Source organism: Canis lupus, chromosome 11, assembly GCF_011100685.1.
Source record: "Canis lupus familiaris isolate Mischka breed German Shepherd chromosome 11, alternate assembly UU_Cfam_GSD_1.0, whole genome shotgun sequence".
Lineage (NCBI taxonomy): Eukaryota > Metazoa > Chordata > Mammalia > Carnivora > Canidae > Canis > Canis lupus.
The window spans coordinates 52,654,469-52,682,271 of NC_049232.1; the positions used below are offsets into that span (position 1 = coordinate 52,654,469).

General features: G+C 47.1%; 1 protein-coding gene across 5 annotated transcripts; it reads left to right on the forward strand.

Annotated features, from left to right (window-relative positions):
- The first annotated feature begins 65 nt into the window (after window positions 1-65).
- Window positions 66-27,802, forward strand: TMEM8B (transmembrane protein 8B). 5 transcript variants are annotated; one of them, XM_038552791.1, is made up of 14 exons: window positions 66-603; window positions 4,970-5,159; window positions 5,522-5,729; window positions 12,000-12,133; window positions 12,460-12,728; window positions 13,313-13,638; window positions 18,986-19,079; window positions 19,252-19,375; window positions 19,470-19,612; window positions 19,849-20,027; window positions 22,074-22,175; window positions 26,191-26,337; window positions 26,517-26,633; window positions 26,884-27,802. In XM_038552791.1, the coding sequence occupies exons 1-14, from the start codon at window positions 81-83 to the stop codon at window positions 27,217-27,219; spliced, it is 2,892 nt and encodes a 963-aa protein (XP_038408719.1). In that variant the 5' UTR covers window positions 66-80; the 3' UTR covers window positions 27,220-27,802. The 5 variants fall into 5 exon arrangements, with proteins under 5 accessions (XP_038408719.1, XP_038408718.1, XP_038408721.1 ...); XM_038552790.1 differs by having other exon boundaries at window positions 26,888-27,802; XM_038552793.1 differs by lacking the exon at window positions 22,074-22,175.
- The last annotated feature ends 1 nt before the right edge of the window (window position 27,803 follows it).

Genomic DNA, 27,803 nt, shown 5'->3' on the forward strand with positions numbered 1-27,803 from the left:
TGGGGGTGGGGAGCGGAGCCGTGGGTCAGCTCTGCGCGCGCCCCGCGCTGGCCTGTCCGGCCCCGCCCCCGCCCTGGGCCATGGCCCAGCCCTTGTCCCGGCCTCTCGTCCTATCCTCATCCAGCCCTTGGACCCCAGCCCCGCCCTCGCCCCGCTTCCCAAATCGGCCCCAGCCCGGACCTGGGTCCCAGCGAATGCCCAGATCCAGGTCCCAACCCAGGCCCCCCCTCCTGTCCCAGTCCCCGTGCCTGCCCTGGCCCCGGACCCCTCCTCTGCCCTTGTTCCACCTCCTTTCACAAATCCCAGTCCAACCCCTGTCCCAGCCCCATGCCCAGTATTTGCTTAAACCCGGGGCCCAAACCCTGCCCTTGCCCCAGTCCCCGTTACAGCCCCTCCTTCCATCCCATTCCCTGCCCTTGTTTAAGCCCCGGTGCCCATTATCTCATCCTTTGCCCTCATCTCTGTGTTTACCCAAGTCTCTCCCACTACCTACCCCTCTCTCTCATACCCTGCCCCTCTCCCAGCCTCGACTCAGGTCTGGGCTCCAGCTGCCTCCAGCCTTATTGCTGCTGTTGCTGTTCTCTGTCCTTGGTCCGGGGGCTGGTGAGTGCAGAAGCAGGAAGCACTGAAGCAGGGATATGGGGTTCTGGCAGGGAGGGATGGACTGGAGGGATTCAGGAGAGGTGGGACCTGGGCAACTGCATCACTGGGGAAGAAGTGGGGAGAAAAAGGGAGGAGAGAGGTCTCATCTCACACAACTGAGAGAAGTTGGGAGGGTCAGGAGAGAGGAAGTTTTGAGCTTGAGGCTCAGCACGTGCCTGATAGTCCCCAGGATGCCAAGGTTTTCTTTCCTGGTGTCAATCTGACTCTGCTTTGACTATTGCTTTTCCAAGGAAGAAAACTTGGAAACTTCTTCTGCAAGGGAAGTTTGATGGGGGAGATGTGACCCTACACCAGAGAGCCTCTAGTCCAGTGTGGGAAGATCTGGCCTAAACTTTGAGATATTGAGCATGCATTAAAACAGGGTTAAGGAAACAGTTTTGAGAACCACATGTAGTAAACATATGAACATGGGTTAGTTGCCATTATAATGAGTTTTCTTCTTGTAATGAATCTAGATAAGTTTGATTTGCTTAGGAATAATTCCTGTCACTTTTAGAGCAGTCTTGAAATACAGAGGCCACTTTATAGATGGGGAAACTGAGGCTCAGTTGGAGGGCAGTTTTCCCAAGGTCATACAGCTTGTAAATGGTGGTACTGGGGCCAGAAAAAGTTTCCTAATTCCTATCTCATATTAGTGTCTTTTTGTTTTTTTCTTCACTGCAACATAATACCTAGCAGGAAAATAGAGCCAGTTGAGAGACTTAAGCACAACCTGTCGTCTCCCCTGTCTGCCCACAAGGGGGCTTAATCCACAAACTCTTCCTCATTTGCCAGTTGTCAGCCTAGGACCACCAGCCAGGGAGGAAGTGATTCGTAGAGGGGGGTGAGTCCAACTTCTTAATGGGTGGAATGTGGGAGCAGCAGGCGGGGGGCTCACTGTAGGAGATATGCCATAAAGTTGGCCCCATTTTAAGGAGATGACTGTGGTCTTCACAGCGTCAGCCCCAGCCCCCTCTGGTGGGTGGCACTCTAGATAGGATGGAGATGTGCCTAAGAGAGTCTTTGGCATTAGTGGCAGAGCATCTGGGGTGGGAGTTGGGTTTCAGTGAGCTTTGGGGGTGTAGTTCAGTGTACAGGCTTGAGGAGATCAATACATGCCAAAGGTCATGCCCCTGCAGAAATATTCAAGCTCTATGTGTATGTTCCCTGGCATCTGGGCACTTAATGTGTTTGTGTACCAGAGGGGTCTGCGAAAGCTGGTCATGTGTACTGTGCATACATGCTTGTGTGTTAGTATCTTCTGTGGTGTTCATGTGAGCCTTTGTGTCCTCTGAGTGCCGATGTTATTGTGAGGGGGAGAGTACATGTTGTGGCCCACACATGTTCCTCTTTAGCTCTCCTTGCTCCTCCTATAGACAGGTCACTGAAGTATCACCTTCCAAATGGATTTCTTTGTTGAAGGCAGTGTTTGGTGCTCTCCACAACATATAGAAGTAATCCATGTGCCCCTAGCCTGACTCTTTGAAGGAAGGAACTATAGAGGGGCTCAATGTTGCCTACTGCTGCTGGCAAATTAGGCACTCAGTGGAGGTAGTAGCCAGGCCAGGTTTTCAGTTTAGGTGAAGGAGAATCCATACTGTTGAGCCCAATTCATAGCTTCTATCCCTGCCACCTTGGCTTCTTTGTGCTTTAGCTCATTAAGCAAGCATGGGGTGCCTAGGAGAAGAGGGTGACAGCCACAGAACTGTAGAAAGATGTAGATTAAACGGTGATTGTCCAGAAGCAGGTTCAGGTGCTTTGGCAAGAATTGTAATGAAGTTGGAAAAGAGCTCTGAATAGGCCCTCCAAAAGGCTATTGTTTTGTTAATAATTACTGCCTTGGCAACTGTGGCCTGGCCTGTAGGGGTGCTCTGTGACCTAGTGGTGGTGACAGGTGTCACCTGAGGAGAGGCTGGCAGTGTCACAGGACCATCATAGCCCATCATAGTACATAGCATAGTCTTAATACATGCTTATTGTTGGCTTCCATCTCATTTCAGGAATGGAAGGTACCTCCTGGGTCTTCTGGTCCTACTCCAATCCTTGGTTCTTTTCCTTGGGCTCAACTGACTATAGTTGCATAGTCTAGGTGTGCCTTGCCATTCCAGGAAGTGACCTTTTGTTCTACCTAATGCTATCCCTAGCAGGGCCAGCCTTTGCTTATATGTGTATTTGCATGTGTCCGTGTGTGTATGTGTGTGTGTGTGTGTGTTTCAGATGGTGATAGAGAATTGCCCTAGCTTCATTTGGAAGTATGGAGCATCCAGGACAGGTACCTCTGAGCTTGAGTAGAGCTTTACTCATGCTTCCTCTGGGACACAGCTCTGCAGGCCATGGTGAAATGCCAGAGCAAAGCTTGGAGAGAATGGGGCTATGGACACTTTTCTCAAGCATCTGCCCTCAGAACTTCTAGGTTCCTCCCACCATGTCCAGTTGCTGCTCACTCCCTCTTCCCACCAGCCCCTTCTGTTATCTTTGTAGTCCTGGCCACTTTTCGTGTGCCTTAACCATTTTCCCAATGCTCCAGGCCATGCCACGTTCCTTTGAGTCACAAGGTATTTTGTACTTGTACTTTTTACTTTATACTTATCCATTGTTTCCCAAAAGTTATTAGCTGCTTTTCACCACCAGTTTTCTGAGGGTCTGCACTGGTTAACTGGCCAGGTTAGGGGGCCTGGCCAACATTTCTTCCTAATAATAGCAGTGGCCCATCTGATGACCCATCCCTGGTACCAGCTTTGGGGAGAAGCCCTCCCCTAACCCCAGCAGATGGTGCTGGAGAGCTCCACTTTTGTGTAAACAATAGTAGCCAGGCTATTCAGCTCTTGGCTTGCTGCCTTCCTGTTATCATTGCTCAGCTTGCAAGGTGGCAGGTCTTCCTTGCTGACAGTTGAGACTGATCATGTGGTCTGAACTGGATTGACTAGTCCTTGGGTGTAACCATGGCCTTTGAAGATGTGCAGAGGCCAGTCTAGGGCCAGTGGTCTCTACATATTTAGGGCAGCTCCTTGCAGGGTGACCTTGAATTTCCGTGACGCCTTCCTTACCTCTGTTTCTTCCTTCAGCAGCCTCCCTTTCCCAGATGCCTCTTTCTCTGTAATTTCAAATACCTCATCTTGGAGTTATAGCTCCCATTTCTGGAAGGGAGATGGTCAGACTAGGTAAGCCCTGTGGGTATTTCCTATTTTGCTGTAAGCTCCCCTCTAGGGTCTCCCCTCTATTCCCTGCTCTGTCCCGAAGCTGCTGGAGTTCCTAACCTCCTCATCTGTCCTGGGAGCATCCTTCTGTGCTTCTCTAGGGCTGATTTTAAGTCTCCAGAGCAGCCAGATTCTCTGGAACTTTGCTTTCATCAGGGACACTCTTCTATGCAGCTGAACTACTGGGTAATTTCCCCTGTCACAGCAGTCCCAGTGCCCATGCATTTGCCTGAGAACTGCTGACACCCGACTTTTTTGTTTACCTTGGCTCTGCCCCAAACAACAATGATCGGGTATCTTGTATCTTGGCACTTCAGTTAGAGATGACCAGTCCCCCTAACCCCAAGTGTAAATACTTCCAAGTGGTTTGAGATTCCACTGGGTCACCAATGGAGTGCCTCGCTGGGCTTTCTTCTGGGGAAACGCCCTCTGGTGTTCATTCTGAATCCTAGAGGGATTGATGACTCCCCTCCTCTCCTGGGAGTTCTCATGGTGGCCTACCAGCTCCTGTTCTTGCCTCTGCCACCCAAGCAGGCCCCTTGCATCCTTACCACACTTTCCCCCTCCTCCCCCCTGCCCTGAGCCAGTACACAGACAGCTTTTGTGAAGCTTCTGAGGTTTTTACTGCTCCTGGGACCACAGGGGAACAGAAAGGGGAAGAAAATAAACAAGGAAGCTACACAGTTCATTACTGACTCCCAAGCTCCACAGGTGGAGTTCTAGCCTGCTCAGTTGCCAAGGAGCCCATGTTCCCCCTCTTCCTCTCACAACACATACCATTCACACCTCTGTTTTGTGAAGCTTGCTAAGAGAACAATGGCTCCCCAGTGAGGGACAGTGAGGTCATATAAAGTGTCCTTCTTTGGGATGTAGATAGAGCTAGGTTTGAATCCTCAGCTTGGTCTAGGTTTGAGCCTCAGTTTCCATATCTGTAAAAACAGGTCATTTTTCCCAAGGTCATTATAAGGAGTGAAGCAGATGATGGCTAGGGCAGCATGAGAGTTAGCTCCTGGCTCAGAGGAGAATATTTGTTGAGTTGCTACTATTGGTGAGGAAGACTGGTGTTCCTGCTGCTTAACGGAAATGCCCTGTGTCCTACCCTGCTCCTTTCTCTCTTGCCTGCTCCCCAGGAGGCCTCTTCCTGACTGACTACTCCACGTGCTCACCCCGCAAGCTGAGTCCCTTCCGCTCCTTTGCCAGCACTGAGCTCTTCCACTTCCATGTTCCCGAGGACACATTCCTGGCTGTTTGGAACCTCATCATCTTCAAGGAGCAGGGGGGCACCTTTGGGGACCACTGCCCAGACCAGAGTGTGACTGTGTGAGTGTCCATGTTAACATCCTGACCACCCCCTCCGACCCCAGAGCACTTTGCAGAGAGTATGACTCTATGAGTATCTAAACTGACCTCCTGGCCTTGACCTCTCTCCTGTGTCCAGACTGAAGTGTGTGACTGAGTGAGTAACAAGACCTTTGTCTCCTGACTACTGTTTGACTGTGTGAGAGCCTGAGCTGACCTTTTACTCTATGTCCTGACTCCTTGACGTGGAACCACTTTGCTGTATGTATCGATATAGGGAATGGACTGTGTTATTGGCGATGAGTGACAGTTCTTTCTTTTCCCCATTTCCCATCTCCCATCCCATTGCCTGTTGCCTTCCTCTCCTCATTCTGGTCCCCCAGGTATTTCCGGTCCGGGGCACCCCCTGTCATCAATCCCCTGCACACACACTTCCCAGGGGACACGGCTGTGCCTGGGGTTTTCTCACTGACCCTCAGCTGGACACTGCCCAACCGCACCTCAGGCATCTTTAACGTCAGCAGCCCCTTACCTGGGGACTGGTTCTTGGCTGCTCACCTTCCCCAAGCCCACGGCCACATCTCTGTCAAGGTGGGTTGATGCTGCCCAGGGTAGGAGGGGCCAAACTGCTTCTCTGTGTCTGCTGAATTCCCCCACAGGCTACCTAGAAGACCAGCTTTGTGCCAGGGTGGGCAACAGCATAAGGGTGGCTAGGGTGGGGCGTAGCTAGAGGCCAGCAGTTCACCTTGGGCCCAAGGTCATGATCTGTAGAGCCCTAGATGGACATAGTGGGTCCAGGTAAGCTGAAGGGAAAGTGCCAGGTCTGGAATCGGTCACAGGCCCTGGCTCTGTGGAGTAGTGTCCCTATTAGAAAGTGCAAGGGTTATTCAAGGTGATCAGAAGCCATCTAGGGACTGGTCATATGCTGCTGCACAAACCCAGAACTGGTCTTATTCTACATCTTGATCGATAATAGCCGTATAGGCTCTCATAGCCTCCAGCCCAGTTGTTGATCCATATGGGAGAAAATATTCCTTTTCCACCATGATTTCAGCTCCCTAACTCCCTCTGGAAGACCATAGGAGAACACTTGGGGGCAGAGAAGCCCTTTCTATTTCCTCCAAAAGGATGCCTTGGGCAGCTGGTGTCCATCCCAACTCTTGCTTCCTTTTTCTCCAAATGTCGGCACTGAGTTAATAGAATAGAAGTTTTTAAAGTCTGAAGTTCAAAGGATGCTTCTCCATTCTGGTTTGGAAGGGTAAGAAATTCCACAAAGTTTTCCTGCCCTTCCAGATACAGGCCAGATTTCTTCATTGTAGTGAGAGGATCTATAGTTGTCTCACTCTTGTCCACTGGCAGGAAGGGAGGGTATGATGAGCTGACTGTTGGCAGAGTGGGATGGCCATGTGTGTGGGGCCAATGGTAAGGGTGAAGGATTGAGCATACACAGGGCAAGGATTTAAAGAACAGGATGCTGAAGAACATGAAAGCTGGTGGGACTTGACCACTGAGAATTGAAAGGGACAGAAATTTCTAGTCAAGTGAAAATTTGACTCAGATTTCTCTCTCTAAGCTGAATTCCTTGAGGACAGCAGCTCTGTAACTGGTACCAGACTTGCCTCTCTTCCTCCTACTATATAGCTCAGTGTTCAGAGAAGGTATTATGATGCTTTGGAATGAGTTGAAAATTGTACAGGCACAAGTGCACTGACACTGCTATTGTCAGAAATGGGAACTATGGCTCAGGTTGCATCTTGAGGCCTCAGTAATAGGCCTGTTTTTCCTGAGAGGGCTGTACCAGAGGACTTCCTGTCAAGGTCTGGGAGCTCTGTGGATGACAGCATGTTGGGAACTCACCCAGAAATGCTCTGGGTTCTAGGTAGATCTTGACTCTTACAGAACTAAGGATTATTCTATTCCAAGGAATGCCTTAGGTCTTTGATCAAATCCCAAAGAGCCCATTCCTGGTTGTAACATTGATCCTTGATTCTTTTTGTGAGAACTGACAGAGAACATCCTTCTGAAGCCCTGCTCTAGTTATCCAAAAACCTTTCTGGATGAGCAGGAGGAACTGGGGGCCCTAGGCCTGGATTGAGATTATAGGAGGCAAAGCCTGGTTAGGAGAGATCAGAACAAGCTTTGACATAGCCATTTACATCTAGATGTAGCAAGTGGAGTCTGGGGACTTGGAACTGCAAGTTGAAGGGCTAGCTGGCAGAACTCCTGAGGTATGGCAATATTAGAAACCAGGGGACACAGTTATACCTTGCCTGCGAATGACAGCAGACCTGGATACCATGAGACATGTAGGTGTTTAGTTAAGGCCTCTTCTAGAGGCTGGGCGGTGAGGAATGGGCAAGGATCATCCTTATGGTTCCTCTAAGAGTTTGATTATCTTTTGGAATCTTAAATGGGCCTTTAAGGATTCTTAAGTTCTCTGGTTAATTCCCTAGACTCCAGCCTATGGGTGATGTCCAGAGCATTCCTCTAGGCTTCCATATTGACTTGCTTTCTCCTCATACCATTGTATTGGTATGACTTCCTGTGAGGCTTGGCCTTAAGTGGGTATTGAACAGTCCCAACCATAGAAGGCAGCACTGTTTCTAGGGCCCTCTCAGCTTTGGGGATGAGCTCAGACTTCTCTTTAGACCTTAGTCCTTGGGCACCTGCTTTGTCCCAGACCTTGGATTGGGTGTGAGGGATACAGATAAATAAGATATATATTAGTGAGATACAGGAGATGTTTTAAGAGAACAGAGGAGAGATGGCTAACTCAGCGTGGTAGTATGGTAGAGGTGGTTTTAAGAAACAGGAAGTGAGGCCTGATGTTGAAAAAGCAAGGAAAAGGGGGATCCCTGGGTGGCTCAGTGGTTTAGTGCCTACCTTCAGCCCAGGGTGTGATCTAGAGTCCCAGGATTGAGTCCCACGTTGGGCTCCCTGCATGGAGCCTGCTTCTCCCTCTGCCTATGTCTCTGCCTCTCTCTCTCTCTCTCTCTTTCTCTCTCTGTCTCTGTGTGTGTCTCTCATGAATAAATAAATAAAATCTTAAAAAAAAAGCAAGGAAATGCATTCCAGGTGGTGGGAGTAGCATGGGCTAATGTGTAGAAGGGAGAACTGAAGCTGTTCAGTGTGGAATGTTTGTTGGACTGGGTAAAGGAGTGGAAGGAGTGAGCAGAGGCCAGATTATGAAAGACCTAGAAGTTTGAAATTTATCCTGAGAGTGATTGGGACCCTTAAAAAGCTGTAAAAGGAAAGTGACTTATCTGGTCCAGGCCACTCTCCTGAGCTCTGGCCCCATATGTCTGTGAACTTCTATGTCTGCCATTCACTACTGTATTCCTAGCACCCAGCACAGAGCCATAGTGGGGGGGCATTGTCAATTTTTATTGTTCTGCCATCTTCTCAAATTCATAGTGTCCCAAACTGATCTCACTTCTCCTTTCATTTCTCCCCTTTTCCTGTCAACCTCTTCTTTCCTGCCCACTGCCCTCCATCATCTTGGCTTCTCTGTCTTGGAGCATGTATTCATTCTGTGGTGCCCAGTCTGCCCTGAGGGACTGGCCTTTGGATTATAGGTAACATCTGGCACCACATGGCTCATTAGGGGAAAGTTTTCCAAATGTCTGGAGCATATGCTTCCTCTTGCCAGCTCCAAAATCTGAAAGTAAACAAAAGCAGGTAAAATAATGAAAACAAGAATAAGGAAAGCAACGAAGCAGATTGTAGAGAAGAAAGGATTTGACTGAATCCACAAACTAGACCAAGGGTTGCTCTGTATCTCAACTTGAAGATATTAAACTCTACTAACAGTGCTCATTCTGCTCTTCCTTCTCCTTCTAAATTACTATATTTGTGTTTCGAATAGGTAATATATGCACCTGGCACAACATTCGAAAGGTACAAAAGGCATACAGTGAAAAGTAAGTCTTCTTACCCTCACTCCTTCCAGTCCCCATTTCCCCTCTCCAGAGTTAAGTAGTAACTAGCTGTTAACTAGTTCCTTCTATTATTCTTTCCTTCTTGAAACACTTTCTCCTCATGGCCTTTGTGACTTTATGGAACTGTCCTGATATTCCTTCTGCCCCCCACTTACTCCTCTGTCTCCTTTCTTAGTGTCTCTGCTTGATGCATATTGTGGGACCCCAGTGCTTGGTCCTGAGACAGTTCCTTTTTTACTTCTCCATTCTCTTGCTAGGTGTCTCTAGTTTTGAATACCACCTCTAGATTATGCCTTCCAAGTGTATTCTGTGAGTCCTAATTTCTTTGAATCTCACACTTTATATTTAACTGTTTACTTGGTGTCTCTGATTGGATGTCCAAGAAATGTCTCAAACTTAGTGTGTATAAATCAAAGCAAAGCCAAAAGTGAAAATCTCTTTGATTCCCACTTACTTCTCCCAGCCCAAGCCTCTTCTCTCTAGTCTTCTCAGTCGATGGCACTGTCATTCACCATTTGCTTAAGCACCAAATTTAGGTGTCATACTTAATTCTTCTTTTCCCTTTATTTCTCTAGAACTAGTCCATAAAGTCTTGTTATCTCTACTTCTAAACTAAAGTGTGCTCTGAATGTATCTGCTTCTCTCTTCCCATTCTGAGCACACCTTCCATGAGCTTTCTCCTGGACTGCCACAGTAACCTCCCAGTCATCTCTCTGCTCCCACTCTTGCCCCCTACAGTCTGTCCAGCACTCTTCTGTGTTGATTGGTGCTGACTGACTGCAGGCCAGGGGCTGTGCTGGGTACTGGGATATTCCTACAGGGAAAGGCAAGTGTCTTTGGGCATCTTAGTCCAAAAGCCCTATCCAGAGTCTGGCACTGGCCACGCTGCTAAGGCCTTCCTTAGGAAACTCAGCCCAGGCATACTAGGACAGTCTAGGGTCCAGTCAAAGGCCATTGTCCCCAGCTCCTTTCAGACTGGTTCCCATTCTACTTCTTATATTGACCCTCCTGGTTTCTCAAGTGTCCTTGCTTTGGCCCTGTTCCTTACATGACTGCTGATGTTGGCTCAATTTGGACTCTCTCACTTGGCTTATGCCTTGGCAGCTCCTGCAGACCTGGCCTCCAGCGCCCTTTCTCTGATCCTATCACAGGGTGAAGGCTGCTGCATCTCTGCACTTTCCCTGCTATCTACTGATTGAACCTGCAAAAGGGAGAAGCATTAGATATGAACATTATAGTTTGAGGAAGGAGCACATTTTAACCATTGAGGTCATGTCCACTGATCCTTCTTCAGTTCAGCTAACAGCACAAAAGATGTGAAGTAAAGTGTTTCTTTCCCCTGGATTGTCCATCCAGCAAGGAAATGGGCCACTTCCTGCATGTGAGCTCCCACCTTAGGGGCTTGCTCGCTGCAAGGTTATTGTAGTGGTGATTCTTGCCTCAGGAAGTGGGATTGATGAGATGACTTGTGTTAGTATTTCTGGTCCTTAGGGTTTGACACCAAAGAAGGACATCTGCTTTGGGTATCAGAGATGGAGGTCTCTGAGCAACTAGGTATGTTGAGCTCTCTGAAAGGATCCTCTTTTTGACACCCTTCTTTAACTCAACAGACATTTTTTAGCACCTGGTATTTGCCAGTTGGTGTGCTAGGCATTGGGATGCAGTGATGCAAAAGGGCACAGAAGGATTCCAGGCAGGGGGTAGTGAGGTCTTCTGGCCTGGCATCATCAAGGCCTCCTTCCAGCCTCAGGAAGCTTTACTGGAAGTCAGTGCCTTGGCTGGCTTGTTCCATGGTATGGAGCTCAGTGGGATGTCAGAGCCTGGAACTTTTGTCAGGATGAAGTTTAGAGGTTTGTCTCGGTCAGAATAACCACATATGTAAACAAGTGGCCTCCAGTTTCTTGGGCCGGCATAAGGCCATTTGTCCAGAAGAACAGAGAAGCCTCACCAGGAGCCCTGTCCTCCTCTGACCTGCTGGGTCCGGAAGGCTTAGGTAGCTGCAGATGCTGCAGAGGAGGGACCAGAACGAAGGGACTCTTCTGCCTGCCGAAGAGTAGGGAGGCCGTACGTGCTGGGGTGGTGTGAACTGAGTCAACAAGGGTCAGGGACCTCATCCAGAAGAGCAGCTTAGATGTGGCTGTTGTGTCCAGTAATGGAAGAAACCCAGCCTGATTCAGAAGGAGCAGATGTATTTGTGGGTCCCCTGTGGCAGAGCAATGGGAGGGGAGACAGAGAACAGGCTTTGGCTTCATAAACATCAGAGCTACCCGTACCTGTGTTGATTCATTTGTTCACCCATTTATTCAGCAGATATTCATCTATGCACTTTACATTAGGCTCCATGTCGGGGGGAGCAAAAATAGCATAAGACAAGGTTTCCATTTTCAAGTTGCTTACGCTCTGGAGATTGCCTAGGAGGTAGAGTGGCCTTTCCCCGTGGTGTTAAAGCAGAGGCTGGACAAGCAGAGTCCCTTGGGAGGGCTCAGTAGGGAATAAAGGAATTTAGAGATTCAGATTAGTGGGCTGGGTGGGTTTGGACTAGCGGCCTCAAGGAACTTTCTAACCCCAAAAGAGAGCCAGAGTGGAAATGGGGTGGTTTGAAATGACCTTGAGGGGTTGTTAGGAAGTGCTCAGGACTAGGGATTAGCATAGAGGAGGCATAGGCCTGATAGTTAGGAAGGCCTGGGTGTGAGTCCCCAGACCTTAGCCAGTGCTGTGGATCATAGCAGATTCCACGCACCTAGGAAAGACAGAGGTGGAGAACAGGCAGGAGGGACCCAGAGCTTAGAAAGACCTCAGTTCTAGCCCTGGAAGCAAGAGGCCAGAGGAGCTTTGTCCCCCATCCTTCAGCAGATTCTGTTTTCCTTGCTTCAGTAGCACCCTTGCTGTCTCTCCCCTCCCACCACTCCTGCTTTTGTCTTAGGGTCTCCAGGATGAGTGTCAGTACCTTCTTCAGCCGCAGCTGATTGTCCGCCGTTTGCTGGATGTTGCTGTGCTGGTGCCTGGCCGTCCCTCAGAGCAAACTCTCTCCGCTCACAATCGCTCAGCGCTGTACAAGTAAGTTGAATACTTCCCCAAATCTGACTCTTGCCCTCTTCCTTCCCTGGCCTCAAACAGGGAACAGGGTTCTTTTGGCTTCTCTGCCTATCTACCTGTTCCTACTTTCCTGCTGGCCAACTTGGGCTGCTGGAGCCCCCAGAGCCTCCAGGGTGGTTTGGACCCCAGCCTACCTCCCTCCTAGCACAGAGGGAAGGAAGCAGAAAGGCATCCTGATTGCCTGTCTCCCCTGTCCTTCTGGGGGACACAAATGTATTTTCCTTATTCTGGGGTCCTTCTCACCCTCTCACCTGTCTTTTTTTTACCCCCACCTTCCCTCTGCCCAGGGTCTTTGTGCCCAGCTTTACTTACAGGGTTTCAGCACAGCTGGTATGTGTGGGGAGCCGTGGGGTGTTGGCCTGCCCACTGACATTGCGCCTACGTCCCAAGGCCCCACCTCTGCACAACTCAAGCTCTGTGTCCTGTGGAGGTGCCTCAGTATGCCAGCTGGAGCTGGCACTGCCCCCCTGGGGGCACTGGGTCTACGTGCGTGTGGAGATACCATCCCGGGGTCCTGGCAGGACCATCCGCTTCCAGCTGTGTGTGCGGTTGCAAGGTCAGAAGGCCCACATCCACCTTGGCCACTCAGCCTGGGTCAACTTCTGTGGCTGAGAAGAGGCAGTCATGGTGGTTGTGTTCATTGACCCTTTGCCACGTCCCTATAATCTCCCCAACCCCATCCAGGCTCCTTCACACGCCCTAAAGCCCTTCCACCTGAAGTTTTGATTCATTGGAAGGCCTTTAGATAATTTTTTGCACCTGACTGGGGCTAACTAAGGGACCACCTTACTATCCTTGATTTAATTTCTCTTTCAGTTTCCCAGGTGCCAGGACGCTATCCTTGCCAAAGCCCATGCAGATCAGTGGGAGGGCCCATCATCTGTTTCAGCAGTGTCTTCACTGCCTTTGGGGAGGGAGAGATGACCTTGACTCCCTGACATCCTATTGGCTGTGACCTCTAGGAGTCCCTTGGGCCCTATCCTGTGACCCTGGATGCCCCATACTTCCAAGGACATTGGATTCTAGTTCTCATCACTCCCTACCCTTTGCTCATTCCTGTCTGGCTCAGATCTGGTTTGTGGTGAGGCTGCAGGATTTGTGAGAGTGGCAGGCCCCAGCACTGATTTCCTCTGCCCACAGAGTGCCCACAGCCCAGCCTGTCCCGTGTCCTCGTCCCTGGAGCTGCCATGAACATGCCCCAGTCCCTGGGCAACCAGCCACTGCCCCCAGAGCCGCCATCCCTGGGGGCCTCTGCGGAGGGGCCTGGGGCCACATCCCCACCAGAGCACTGCTGGCCAGTGCGCCCAACACTGCGCAATGAGCTGGACACCTTCTCCGTCCACTTCTACATCTTCTTTGGCCCCAGTGTGGCCCTACCGCCTGAACGCCCTGCAGTGTTTGCCCTGAGGCTGCTACCAGTGCTGGACAGCGGAGGTGTCCTCAGCTTGGAGCTCCAGCTCAATGTGGTACTCTTGGTGGAAAGTGGGGAGGTTGCTCTGGAGGGGAACTTGAAGGAGAAGATGTCAGGGGTGTGCGGGTTCTTACCTCCTTCTGGAAGCACATCTGGGTCGCTTTTGGCCCACTTTGTGATTAGGGACAATGTCTCAGCCCAAGTCTGATCAACAAACATTCCCCTGAGTTTTGCCTCTGTATGCTACGGGTAGGCTAGGTTAGCCAATCCAACTCAGAGTGGGCTCAGTTATCCATTTTATAGGCTAACCTTCTACCTCTTAAGGGCCTCTATGGCAAGTGTCCATGTTCTTGCATATCTCCTGTGATAGGGAGTTCACTCCCTCTTGAGGTCATAGAGTCCATATTTAGACAGCTCTGATTGCTAAAGGCAGTCCTGACAGTCCATGAAAATCTGCCTCCATAATTTCTACCCACCAATCTTTGTTTTGCCCCAGAAGCTACATCCAGTAAATCTATCTCTGTCCTTCTCTTTTTTTAAGTTAATAGACTTGATTTTTCAGAGCAATTTTAAGCTTACAGAGAAATTGGACAGAAAATACAAGGAGTTCCCATATTCCCTCTTCTGCTGCACAGTTCTCCCTCTTATTTTACATCTCATATTGGTGTGGTACGGTTGTTACATTCCTATCCTGTTTGACAGCCCTGCAGATGCCCCTCATCTCCCCCAAGCTGAACAACTTCAGCATATTAGACCTCCCCCCATCCTCTGCCCTCTCCTCTGGTCATAGTGGCTCTGAGATAAGTGATACAAGGGGGTCTGATCAGGGTGGCAGTCAGTGTTTCTGCAGCCTGAGGTCAAGTTCCCCCTTTGAGCTGCCACATCACCCCACGGGATCATCTGGGGCTGTGGTGAACTAAGATTTCTGGGTCTTCCTTTTTTCTTTTTCTTCAAACCAGTTGGTATGCATTTACTTTTTTATTATAAAAATAATAGGATCACATGTAAAAGCTTTGGAAAATCGAAGACCTAAAACTGTGTGTCGTTTCGTTTTTTTTTTTTTTTTTTTTCTTTTTGCATTAGTCTCTGTGTTGATCTACTTGTAACTAAGGGACACATAGGTTTTTGTGCCCTGAGCCTGGTTCATGTGAAATGCTGCCAATTCCCACCTCACATTTTTGCAGTGAGCTGTTTAATTTGAATGAAAGAATTTAAGTCCATCTTTGAGCCACTGCCTAATACTAGTTCGGGCTTTGAGTCTTCCTTGCTTTATGTAATTCACACACTTGAAAAGCCAGCCTTCTGTAACTCTTAGTAATTATTTTTAGCATTAATTAACAGTGGGCTTAGGGCAGAACCATTAGTGACTGTCTTGGGCTGGCATTGATCCAGTAATTTATGTACTGTTACCCCAGCCAGCAATTCTTTTAACTCTACTATTCCCCAGTTCTGGGGGGGGCAGGCCCATTTTCCTATCAGCCATCCTGAGACCAGGTTTGTGGTTAGATGTGGTCTTTTAGAGGACTTACGGCTCAGAACTTTTCAAGTCTTCCTGTTGGTCAGGACAGAGCAGATTCTTAAACACAAAAACATTTCTTTTTTTTTTTTTTTTTTTTTTTTTTTTTTTTTTTTTTTTTCACAAAAACATTTCTTATTTTCACAATTAAATTCTCTGTGGCTCTTATTGCCTTTGGGCTGTCAGTGAGGTCTTGATTTGACATTGTAACTAAAGAGCCCGTTTCAGAGACCAGTACCACCCATACTTGTTTTTCCTCAGTATCTTAAGAGTAGAGGCCCAACCCCCCTGTAACCTTTCACCTTGTCCCTCTCTAAATTTATCTGCTTATATTATACCCATTTGCATGCCATGACATTTGTTATATACCCCAAACAGCCCACTATATTTATTCTGAAAAACATATTGGTTCATCTACTCTGATTTTTCCCTCTGAGTATTTTGATTTTTTTCCCCCCAGGACAAAGTAGTGAAAACACTTTTTTTTTTTTTTATTGGAGTTCGATTTGCCAACATATAGTATAACACCCGGTGCTCATCCCGTCAAGTGCCCCCCTCAGTGCCTATCACCCAGTCACCCCATCCCCCCACTCTCCTCCCCTTCCACAATCCCTTGTTCGTTTCCCAGAGTTAGGAGTCTCTCTCTCTCTCTCTTTTTTTTTTTTTAGATTTATTTATTTATTTATGATAGACAGAGAGAGAGAGAGAGAGAGAGGCAGAGACACAGGGAGAGGGAGAAGCAGGCTCCATGCCAGGAGCCCGACGTGGGACTCGATCCCGGGACTCCAGGATTGCACCCCGGGCCAAAGGCAGGCGCCAAACCGCTGAGCCACCCAGGGATCCCCGAATTAGGAGTCTCTCATGTTCTGTCTTCCTCTCTGATATTTCCCACTCATTTTCTCTCCTTTCCCCTATAATCCCTTTCACTATTTTTTATATTCCCTGTATGAATGAGACCATATAATGTTTGTCTTCTCCGATTGACCTACTTTGCTCAGCATAATACCCTCCAATTCCATCCACATTGAAGCAAATGGTGGGTATTCGTCATTTCTAATGGCTGAGTAATATTTCATTGTATATATAGACCACATCTTCTTTATCCATTCTTTTTTTTATTTTTTTATCCATTCATCTTTCAATAGACACCGAGGCTCCTTCCACAGTTTGGCTATTGTGGACATTGCTGCTATAAACATTGGGGTGCAGGTGTCTTGGCTTTTCACTGCATCTGTATCTTTGCGGTAAATCCCCACCAGTGCAATTGCTGGGTCGTAGGGTAGCTCTATTTTTAACTCTTTGAGGAACCTCCACACAGTTTTCCAGAGGGGCTATCCCAGTTCACATTCCCACCAACAGTGCAGGAGGGTTCCCCTTTCTCCACATCCTCTCCAACATTTGTTGTTTCCTGTCTTGTTAATTTTCCCCATTCTCACTGGTGTGAGGTGGTATCTCATTGTGGTTTTGATTTGTATTTCCCTAATGGCCAGTGATGCAGAGCATTTTCTCATGTCCTTGTTGGCTATGTGTATGTCTTCTTTGGTGAAATTTTTGTTTATGTCTTTTGCCCATTTCATGATTGGATTGGCTGATTTGTTTCTTTGCTGTTGAGTTTAATAAGTTCTTTATAGATCTTGGGTACTAGCCCTTTATCTGATATGTCATTTGCAAATATCTTCTCACATTCTGTAGGTTGTCTTTTAGTTTTGTTGACTGTTTCTTGTGCTGTGCAGAAGCTTTTTATCTTGATTACGTCCAATAATTCATTTTTGCTTTTGTTTCCCTTGCCTTCATAGATGTATCTTGCAAGAAGTTGCTGTGGACAAGTTCAAAAGGGTGTTGCCTGTGTTCTCCTCTAGGATTTTGATGGATTCTTGTCTGACATTTAGATCTTTCATCCCTTTTGAGTGTATCTTTGTGTATGGTGTAAGAGAATGGTCTAGTTTCATTCTTCTGCACGTGGCTGTCCAATTTTCCCAGCACCATTTATTGAAGAGACTGTCCTTTTTCCAGTGGATAGTCTTTCCTGCTTTGTCAAAGATTAGTTGACCATAGAGTTGAAGGCCTATTTCTGGATTCTTTATTCTGTTCCATTGATCTATGTGTTTGTTTTTGTGCCAGTACCACACTGTCTTGATGATCACAGCTTTGTAGTACAACTTGAAATCCAGCATTGTGATGCCCCCGGCTCTGGTTTTCTTTTTCAATATTCCCCTGGCTATTTGGGGTCTTTTCTGATTCCACACAAATCTTAAGATGATTTGTTCCAACTCTCTGAAGAAAGTCCATGGTATTTTGATAGGGATTGCATTGAACATGTAAATTGCCCTGGGTAGCATAGACATTTTCACAATATTAATTCTTCCAATCCATGAGCATGCAATGTTTTTCCATCTCTTTGTGTCTTCCTCAATTTCTTTCAGAAGTGTTCTGTAGTTTTTAGGGCATAGATCCTTTACCTCTTTGGTTAGGTTTATTCCTACGTATCTTATGCTTTTGGGTGGAATTGTAAATAAGATTGACTCCTTAATTTCTCTTTCTTCAGTCTCATTGTTAGTGTATAGAAATGCCACCGATTTCTGGGCTTTTTGTATCCTGCCACATGGCCGAATTGCTGTATGAGTTCTAGTAATCTGGGGTGGAGTCTTTGGGTTTTCTATGTACAGTATCATGTCTTCTGCGAAGAGGGAGAGTTTGACTTCTTCTTTACCAATTTGAATACCTCTTATTTCTTTTTGTTGTCTGTATTTTGATTTTTTCTCTTGGAATCAAGGTCTGAACATTTGGATCAGAGAACTGCATACCTGGAGGACATTTTTTTCCTTTGGCTTCCCACTAGAATGACTTTTATGGAATAATGCTTTGGTATATTACCCAGGTTTGCATTGAGGGAAGTTATAAGCAAGTTGTATGAAATTCACTCTGTGGTTAAGGACAGGATGCATGACAGAACACAGAGCTGCTTTGATGAGAATTTTCCAGAGAACCACCCCTTTAGATGGTGTTCTTTTCCTGAGACTCTAATTAAATTTATCTTATGGACTCATAAGATAAAATCTGGTAACTCATTATGTTTCCTTTTTTGCTTTGGTTGCTTGGAAGTCAGCATCAAATATATGCCTCACATATATCTAGGGAAGGACTTTATTTTTCTATCTTGACTTTTAAATTTCCCTCATGCATTTATTTTATTCTATCATACACATTTAATAAGCTACCTTAACTCCTTGAATGAGGTGAGCTTATAGCATTCCATTACTTTTATTCTTGTAGACACGCCTTACATTTACTTCTGTGGATATCTGGTTTCTTTAAATCCCAGACAGGTTGCTACATTAACCCCCCAGGCATTCTGTTACCTTTAATACCTAGGATCATTTCACCTGAGGAAGAGTACATTTCTTTACACTCCTCCTGCCTTCAGACCCAAGTGAAAATGATTGAAAACCTTAGTTTTCTTTGTTCACAACTAGCTTCTACATCCAGCAACAGCCCCCCTGACACTCCTTCCAGTAAGCTAGATTGGGCTGAAACAGGGTGTTCTCTTGTCTGGACAGAGTTTAAACAATTCTGCTCAAAGACAACATTTAGAACTGGGCCTTGCCTTCTCATCAGTCTTTGAAATATCTCTGCTGTGGAGGATCTGGTGTTCTCCAGTTTTTCTAAGAATGGAGATGAGAGAGGGAGAAAGAGAAAGAGGGAGAGAGAGAAAAGTGTGCTTTGGAGTAGAGAGTATTTGCAGGAATGGGATATCCGGTGAGCTCCCAGAGGAGCCCAGGTTTCTGGAGAGGGGTTAACCGGTGTAGAAGTCTGGGGGGCCCCTGGTGGGGGTGGTGCCAGGGCCTGGAGGGTGTGACAGCCTCATCTTCATACCTGCCCTCCCCAGAGCTCCCTGCTCCAGGAAAATGTGACAGTGTTTGGATGCCTGACTCACGAGGTGCCCTTGAGCCTGGGAGATGCAGCAGTGACCTGTTCTAAAGGTGGGGGTGAGGAATGGGGGAAGCAGCCTGGGGCTGGGGGTATTGGGGGATGATATGGAGGAAGGATGGGCTGGGGAAGTGGGGTCAGGTGGGTGAAGGTTCTTTAGGTCTTGACCCCACACTGATCCTCCCCTCTCTCACTGATAACCCCTCTTCTCCCTTCTCCCCTAAGAGTCCCTGGCTGGCTTCCTCCTCTCCGTCAGTGCCACTTCCAGAGTGGCCAGGCTGCGAATCCCTTTCCCACAGACTGGGACCTGGTTCCTGACCCTGCGCTCCCTGTGTGGGGTGGGGCCTCGGTGAGCGGGATGGGGGGTGGGGCGCGGTGGTGCAGGGCGGACCGGGACACACATATAGGGCCTGAGCCCAGCTGACAGCCCGGTGTATGCGCAGGTACGTGCGGTGCCGGAACGCCACGGCAGAGGTGCGGCTGCGCACTTTCCTGTCCCCTTGCGTGGACGACTGCGGGCCCTACGGCCAGTGCAAGCTGCTGCGCACGCACAACTACCTGTACGCTGCCTGCGAGTGCAAGGCCGGTGAGCGGGCTGGGCAGGCGAGGAGCCAGGTGGGCTTTAAGGGTTGGAGGGGGCGGCCTGGATGGGCGGTGGCTCTTTGAATTGAGGATGGGTTTGGAGAGACTGGGAGGGCGGAGCCAGGGTGAGACCACCCTTCACTGGCCGTGGTGTAGGGCCTGGCACGAGGCCACCAGCAGGAGTGGGGAACCTGTGGCTGCCTTGGGCCCTCTTCCACCTTGTGCCCTCCCCACTCGCAGGGTGGAGGGGCTGGGGCTGCACCGACAGTGCAGATGCACTCACCTACGGATTCCAGCTGCTGTCCACGTTACTGCTCTGCTTGAGCAATCTCATGTTTTTACCACCCGTGGTCCTGGCCATTCGGAGCCGATATGTGCTGGAAGCTGCTGTCTACACCTTCACCATGTTCTTCTCCACGGTATGCGGTGCATCTCTGTCTTCATTGAATCCTTATTCATGGTGATGGGTGAGGGTCTGCATTTCCACCGTGTTTTCCATGGGTTTGGGGATGTCTACACATTCATTATATGAGGATGTCTCCTCTTCACGGTGTCTTCCACAGCAGTGTTGCGGCATGGTGCACTAGGATATGGTAATTTTTGCAAGGCACATCAGGATAAATGAACAAGGCTTTTTGTAACTTGAAATAACCAACAGCCATTAGAAATAGTGTGTGGTCTCCAGCTGTCCATGGGGACCTTTACCATAATACACTTGGCTGTTCTACAGTATGGAATGGTGTCTGCAGCTTCACCTTTTCTCTTCTGTATGGTGACGAGAGATCTGCACTTTCTCCCATGTCTCTATATGGAGTCTTCACTTTCATCTCTCATGATACGAGGGCTAGCTATACTGTGCTCATGGTCTTCATTGCACTGGACACTTCTATATCTTTAGCTTGTTCTTTCTTATGGTGTGAAAAGGTACTCCCCATTCAGTCACCATGGCCTCCTTGATTTCTCATGGGAACTTTTTGAAGACAGAGGATCTCTATAACTGGGTAATTTATAGAACATTCTGGCTCTTGGGATCCTAAGAAATTATGTAGACTCAGGTATGTCCTGAGACGTCATGGGAAGTGGCAGTGTGATATAAAATTCCAGTTCAAAGGAACATGTTTTGATGAAGATTTAATAGTTTTAAATCCTTCCCCTCCCATTACAGAATGTCCACAGTCCCCTGTCTGTGTTTTTGCACTCCTCAATAATCAGAAAAGTTCATCTTACCAGAAAGCATCATAAACAGTATAAGGAAAACGTAGAGAAGTGAGTCTGTTAATGAGATTTAGCCTCCATGTAGACGTTCCCCCTGAGATATTTTATCTAGGGATCTTTTCAGCTCATCTTTGGGCTCTTGGCATCTTGTGACATACAGTGCCTTTCTGTGAGCACTGCAAAAATCTCAGATGGATTCAGACTTTCCTCATGTCTTGGTGACAAGAATATCACAGAAACCAATATGTGCTTCCCTTTTGTTCAGCATTAATAGATCAGACATATGTCCAAATTACAAAAGCCCTACTTATCATTTAGCAGAAAGGTAGGGGGTGAATGTCCTGAAACTGAGGGGCATGTTGTAGGGTCCTCAAGGATGAGCATGCACAGGTGAGGAAGAGGAGGCTATAACTATGCTGTGTAGAGAGACCTTCTCCTCTTCAGCTGGGTGAGAAGAGCACACTCCCAATTTTGCTTGGCTGCCCCCCTTTTTAGACCTTCTCTGACAGTGCCTCATTCTATTTTTATAGTAGACACTGTTTCTCATTCTCTCTCTCTCTCTCTTTTTAACTGCCAGATGCCCTTTATACTGTTGCTCACCAAATCCTCTAGCAACAGCTGTTCCACCAGCCCACTCTTGGCTGCATGCAGATCTAATTGGATTCACAATCAGTAACAGTAGCTAGTGTATCAGGAGCCTGGAAGATGTGGGGAGAGTGTGTTCATTCTCCTGTACTTTGCTCAAGCATCCCGGTGTTGGCTCCAGAGTGTTTAGAACTAGATGACTCCTTATATTCTGGATACAATGGCAAATTGTCCTTGAAAGAAAACACCTTTTCCCCCCATTGGAACACCAGGGGAGCCTGCAGTGACTGACATCACATACAGAGCTTCCACTTTCTTAAATAGGATAATGAGCAGAGTGCCTGGCTGGCTCAGTCAGTATAGCAGGTGACCCCCAATCTCGGGCTTGTGAGTTCAAGCCCATGTTGGGTGTGGGGCTTATTTAAAAAAGAAAAAAATAGGATAATATGCAAAAGATCAAGGAAAAGATACTGACTCTACTGTGTTGCCTGAAGTCTTGCTCTAACTCCTCTTCTTTTCCCATATGGGCCAAAATGTACAGCTGCTGGTCATCCAGTTTTCCTGGGCAGGTTCCCCATTACTTTTCCTTACCCATTCTTTATTTAGTTTAGACTTATTTCATTCCTCAACAGTCTACTTTTAAGGACCCACTGGTTATATTGCAGATAACAGTACCAGGACATACAGGATTGTCTTCTTCCCTGTCTTCAAAGCCAGGAGAGTCTACACCTGGGAGTAGGACATTGATTCCTATCCAGGGCATGGGGGTAGGTTTGTTCTTCAAGAGTATAAAGTGTAAATGTGTAAAATATTTAAAATGCAACATATGTTATATAATATGTAAGGTATGTTAACAGAAAAACAGGTCACAGATCCAGCACTTGATTTTGTGTATAGCCAGACCAATTCAGATAATGGAAACAGCATAACATCTGGTGTGTCAACACTGCTAATCAAGTCCTCACAGTACCACTAGAGTAATAGATAGGTACTTATATCATCATCATCCCTTTATGCAGATGAGGACAATTTAAGTACCTTGAGGTGTAACATGAGTGGTAGAAGCAGAATTCTCACTCAGCCTGACTCTAGATTTCCTACATGCAATCATTGAGCTATATTGTATAACAAATACAAGAAGTCATCGAGGGAAATACAGCAAACATTGCAGTTGTACAGCTCTAACCCATGCAGTTCAAGCTGTGAATCTTTCCCAGTGCTAGTTGAATTCTTCTAATCTGTTCCCCTAAGAGCTGACCTGAGGCCTCTAGGGCCTTCCTTGCTGATTGTGGACATCTTGGTTACAAGCCTGCCTTATCATACCTCTTCTGTTCCTCATACCTTGAAAGTAATTCTTAGTGGCCCTTGGCAAAATCCCATGACTTTTTCCAAGAGGAAAAGGAGGCAGAAAATAAAAGAATAGCAGTAAGTTCCATTATATCCTAAGTGCAAATATTCCAGTCACTGCATGAAGTGAATGTATTTGCATTTCCAGTTCTGTAGTGCCTGGATACTCCATTTTGAAGCATTAGATGAACTATATAGTTATGTTATAAAAAATATAAAATCTCACAGAAAAAAATTTAGGTTAATTTTCAAAAATTTCCTCACAAATGTCCAACGCTGAAGGGGGTGTCAAATTAGATGAGAATTATATTAACAGAAGCCAGTTTGTAGTCTAAATTTCTTTTCTTAAATTTCTCAATCTTTCCGTGTTATTTCCGTGACTTTTTTTTATTGCCGTTGACAAAGGAAAATTATATATATATGAAAATGTGAAAATTAGCCTGTAATTTCAGTGAATCAAGAATCCTGCAAGTGGATCAATACTGCAAGTCTCCTTCCTTCCTTCCTTCCTTCCTTCCTTCCTTCCTTCCTTGAGGAAAGTTTATTAGTGTAGGGATATTCTCTCATGAACATACATGGCATAAAGTATAAGATGACTAAAGCTTACTGAGCACAAACTGCACCAAACATTTAGGACAGTATTCCAGACTTACACAATAGAGTCTCCCAGGCGATACCATAACTAAGCCTTTAGTAGGCCATTCTAGTGTTTTGTTCAGCTGGTTGATCCTGGGTGATAGATAATACATTTATACCAGTGAATTCTATAGTGATGAATGATTCACTTTGTTTACTATAAATTGTATCTCCTGGTTAAAGATGGTAATAATTGGGGCGCCATGGCAATGAACTGTGGATTCTGCTCCATGAATAATAAGGCAAGTGGAAACACTGCAGGTAGAGGGAACAAATATATATCCAGAATATATGATGACAAGATGCTGTCTTCTCAAGGTTGAGGAGTTTCAGTGAAGTAAGCTGACGCAGGTTGTGAGTTGGCTTCCCTAGTGAATTGTGCCCCATCAAGGGGTCAGTGATGGACTTTACCAATGTTGTTTTTAGACATTCAGCAGTAATCATAGATCAGGATTGGTGAAAGTTGCATCATCTTGTTCACACTGCAATTTTAATTTAACTCCTGTAGGTTTTCTACTACCTTAAAAGTCTCTCTGACTTTTTAGTATGCTTGGAGAATAATCAGTCATCGAATACTCATGTGATGATTTTTCCTCAAACTACTCTACTCTGGAGACAGTCTCTCCATTAGCCACTACTCCTTTTTCATTGCAGAGAAATTCCTAGGAGAAAAATCAGCCTTCAATTAATTATTCCCTTATATGTGTCTTCAATATTAGGTGATTTAGCTTTGCTTTTCTTCAGGTATATATCTTGTCTTATCTGAGATGGAAGAATTTATTACAAGTCCCTCTTCCAGAAATGTTTGGGCATTTCCTTTTATATACTTGAAACTCAGGCAGATGGAGCAAGCTTGGTGAAGACTGAAATGTAAAATTAATGTTTTAGAATAAAATCCAAATCAGAAAATAGTATTGAATAATAATTTAGTAGCATGGTACTTACATTTGGTCTTAGAGGTAGAGAATAATCAATACCCAATAGCTAAAATAGCAAAAGACCAAAATATCGATTTGCTTAGAAACTAAATTAACTCCCAATTAATCAGCACATACAAGAGAAAGAAGGAATTGAAAAAAAAATCAATCTTTTAGGTGTGTTCAGATACTAATTCTAATGCAGATGCAGACTCCCATGAAAAGTCTCTCAGATTTCCCAATAAGAGCTCACGCTCTCAATTTAATAATATGTAAGACAAAAAAAAATAATATGTAAGACAGAGCCATGTTGCTAAACTTACAAACCATTTCAAAAGCTTGCAGTACTTAAAGCATGATCATTCCAAAGCAGCCCTTTTCTGAAGGGACAGCATTCTTTACCTCCAAAGCAAAGGGAAAGACAGAAGATACAGGGAGGTACCCAGACTAAGACTTGAAAATTTGACGCAATCAAACCCAAGGTTTCCCAATGCCAATTAATATCCCTGTTTTCTTTTTAATTTTTTTCTTTTTCTAAACTCCTAGCTTCTCCCTGTTCTTACATTGTTCACCTTTTCCCCTTTATCAAAGTTACAAATTTTGTAATTTGAATGACTGGATGTAAACTTCAACAAGTTCCAAAGAAACGTAGCAATTTCATTCTCATCCTTTGTCTCTAGAGAACGTTTGAGTCTGTTTTCCCACTGTGTGGTTGGCAGCTCTGCTCTGGGCCTGGATTCTGCTACATTTCACAACAGACTTGGTTCAGTTTCCCACCTGCTTGCTTCTAAGGGGGATGCTGTTTGATTAAGGTTGGGGTGTCATGGTTTGTGATTTGAGTTCAGGATAGGATGCTTCTTTTTCCTGAACTCCTTTCCTGACCTCACCTCCACTGTCTCATTCTCAACTCTAATGCAGCCAAACAGGAGACCAGATCCGGTACTTCCATTTCTATTCTTCCCCAAAGTTACAGAGAATGCGGCTGCCAGAAGTAAATGACCTGTGATATTGCTCAGTGACCTGTTTCCTCAGCGGTGGGTTAGATCGCCCTGCTTTCCACCCACAGCCAAGGATATGCCCCAGGAGGTCCGGGTTGCCTGTTTCACTGAGGTCTGTAAGGCCACCTCTCTTTTAGACTCCTGAGCCCTTGTGACTTAGGGTTGCCTTTCAATAGAATGATGAAGAAATTGATCTAGGTTGAAAGTACCTAAAGGATCCTTTCTGTCAGGGATCAAGCCACTTCCCAAGCCACCTTTGGGTGGTCCAACACTTAGCTTTCTTGCCCCAGCATCAGTTCAGCCCGATGATTCCAGTCCAACCCTGGCAACTACATCAGCTGGTTTGTGCTATCGAGATGCCCTCAGAGCCATGGCTCCCAGAGGACCTAGGGTAACCTAGCAGGGGACAGGATCTTAGGAAACTTTTTTGATCCCATAAAATCTGCTAGTATGTCTCAAGATCAGCTCCAATTAGTAGATTTTTGTCAAGTTTATATAGGTCAAAGACCTTTTCCTTCCCATTATAGCATTTTAATTTTTTTCTTCCATCACTGTAACAATCTATTCTTCCAGACATGAAGAGGGGGCAGTGTCAAGTGATGGGGGGAATGAGCATGCCACTATGATGTGTGTGGGAGGAGATTAGGAGGGTGAGGACAGGGTCAGGGCTGGCAGCTACGTATGGTTTGTGAGGCAGACTAGGCCTCCCTACCACATTCTTCTCAGGAGCAGGGAGTCAGGCATTTCTGGATTCTGCTCAGTCTGTGACCTCTAACCTCTGCTTTTCTGACAGCAGCACACCACCCTCGTGGCCTCTGTCTCCAGTTTCATGGACCTGGGCCATTGCCCCAAGTTCTCTCAATGCTTGTCATTTCTTCTTCCAGTTTTACCATGCTTGTGACCAGCCAGGCATTGTGGTTTTCTGCATCATGGACTACGATGTGCTGCAGTTCTGTGATTTCCTGGGCTCCTTAATGTCCGTGTGGGTCACTGTCATTGCCATGGCTCGTTTACAGCCTGTGGTTAAGCAGGTCAGTCCAGAGTGGGCCCTGGGGGTCAACTGTAGGGCCAACTTGAAATTCACTCCCACCAAAAAAAAAACAAAAAAACAAAAAAAAAAAAAAAGAAATTCACTCCCAATCTCTCCCTGGGGGCATTGCCAAGTACCTCTTGCCAACCCGGCCCAGCCCCTGGAGTCCTCTTTCTCCAGGTGCTGTATTTGCTGGGGGCTATGCTGCTGTCTATGGCTCTACAGCTTGACCGGCATGGACTCTGGAACCTGCTTGGACCCAGTCTCTTCGCCCTGGGGATCTTGGCCACAGCCTGGGTAAGGTTGGGAGGGTTTGGGGAGGGGGGTGGCCCAGCAAGACTTGGGTACAGGGTCCTGAGTATCTGGTCCCCAATTTAAGATGGGCTTGGACTCTGTCATCATCATTGTGCTATTCGTGGTACCCACACCAGTCTTGGCAGGTGCCTTTAGATCTGAGCCAGGGCTCTGGGGAAGCCTGAGAATGACTAGTTCTGGCTTGGGTTCCAAGGCCTTGTATTCCTGAGTCCCACTTCTCTTCTTCCCCCAGACAGTACGCAGCGTCCGCCGCCGGCACTGCTACCCACCCACGTGGCGCCGCTGGCTTTTCTACCTGTGTCCAGGCAGCCTTATTGCAGGCAGTGCTGTCCTACTCTATGCATTTGTGGAGACTCGAGACAACTACTTCTACATTCACAGCATTTGGCATATGCTCATTGCTGGCAGTGTGGGCTTCTTGCTGCCCCCACGAGCTAAGACTGACCACCGGGTCCCATCTGGAGCCCGGGCCCGGGGCTGTGGTTACCAGCTGTGCATCAATGAGCAGGAGGAGCTGGGCCTTGTGGGCCCAGGAGGGGCCACTGTCAGCAGCATCTGTGCCAGCTGAGAGGGACTTTGGGCCTGGCCCTTGGGGAACATGAACCCTTCTTAGGGGCAGAGAGCCCTTTCTGGGAATGTGGAACCTACCCAGGGATAAGAGACAGGTTGTATTTCTTGAGAACATGGAGTGTTTCTTAAAGACAAGGAGCTCTTCTACGGACTTGGCGTGCTTCCTGAAGGCCTGGAGTCTTCCTGCAACCATGGATCCTTCTTAAGGACTGGAGCCCGTGCAGGCCCCAAGAGCCCCTCAGGACCAAGGAGTCCCTCATAGGGGTGTGGAGTCCTTCCTAGGGATATGGAGCCCTCATAAGGACCTGGATTCCTTCTGAGGGAGACAAAGCCCTCTCAGGACATGGCATCATTCCTGAGGAAATGGAGTCTACCTTGGGGAAACTGAGTCTCCAGTTGATCTTCCCAGCAGCTCAGCAACTCTGGCCTCAGGCTCCTTCCCAAGGCAGCGTCTTGGCCATGCTGTGCCATGCTATGCTGGGAGGGGGATTACAGGACTGATGGGGCTGGGGCAGGAGTGACTGGTATTCTCAGTTGATGCAGGTGGAGTCTGGCGTGTCTCCAATGAAGTATTTGCTGGAT

Bases quoted from the DNA above. Each gene is read 5' to 3' on its own strand.
- TMEM8B (XM_038552790.1), top strand. From the start codon at position 81: ATGGCCCAGCCCTTGTCCCGGCCTCTCGTCCTATCCTCATCCAGCCCT. The intron at 5,730-11,999 runs GTGGGTTGATGC...CTTTTGTCTTAG, and splicing joins ACGGCCACATCTCTGTCAAG to GGTCTCCAGGATGAGTGTCA. The intron at 12,729-13,312 runs GTCAGAAGGCCC...CTCTGCCCACAG, and splicing joins GCTGTGTGTGCGGTTGCAAG to AGTGCCCACAGCCCAGCCTG.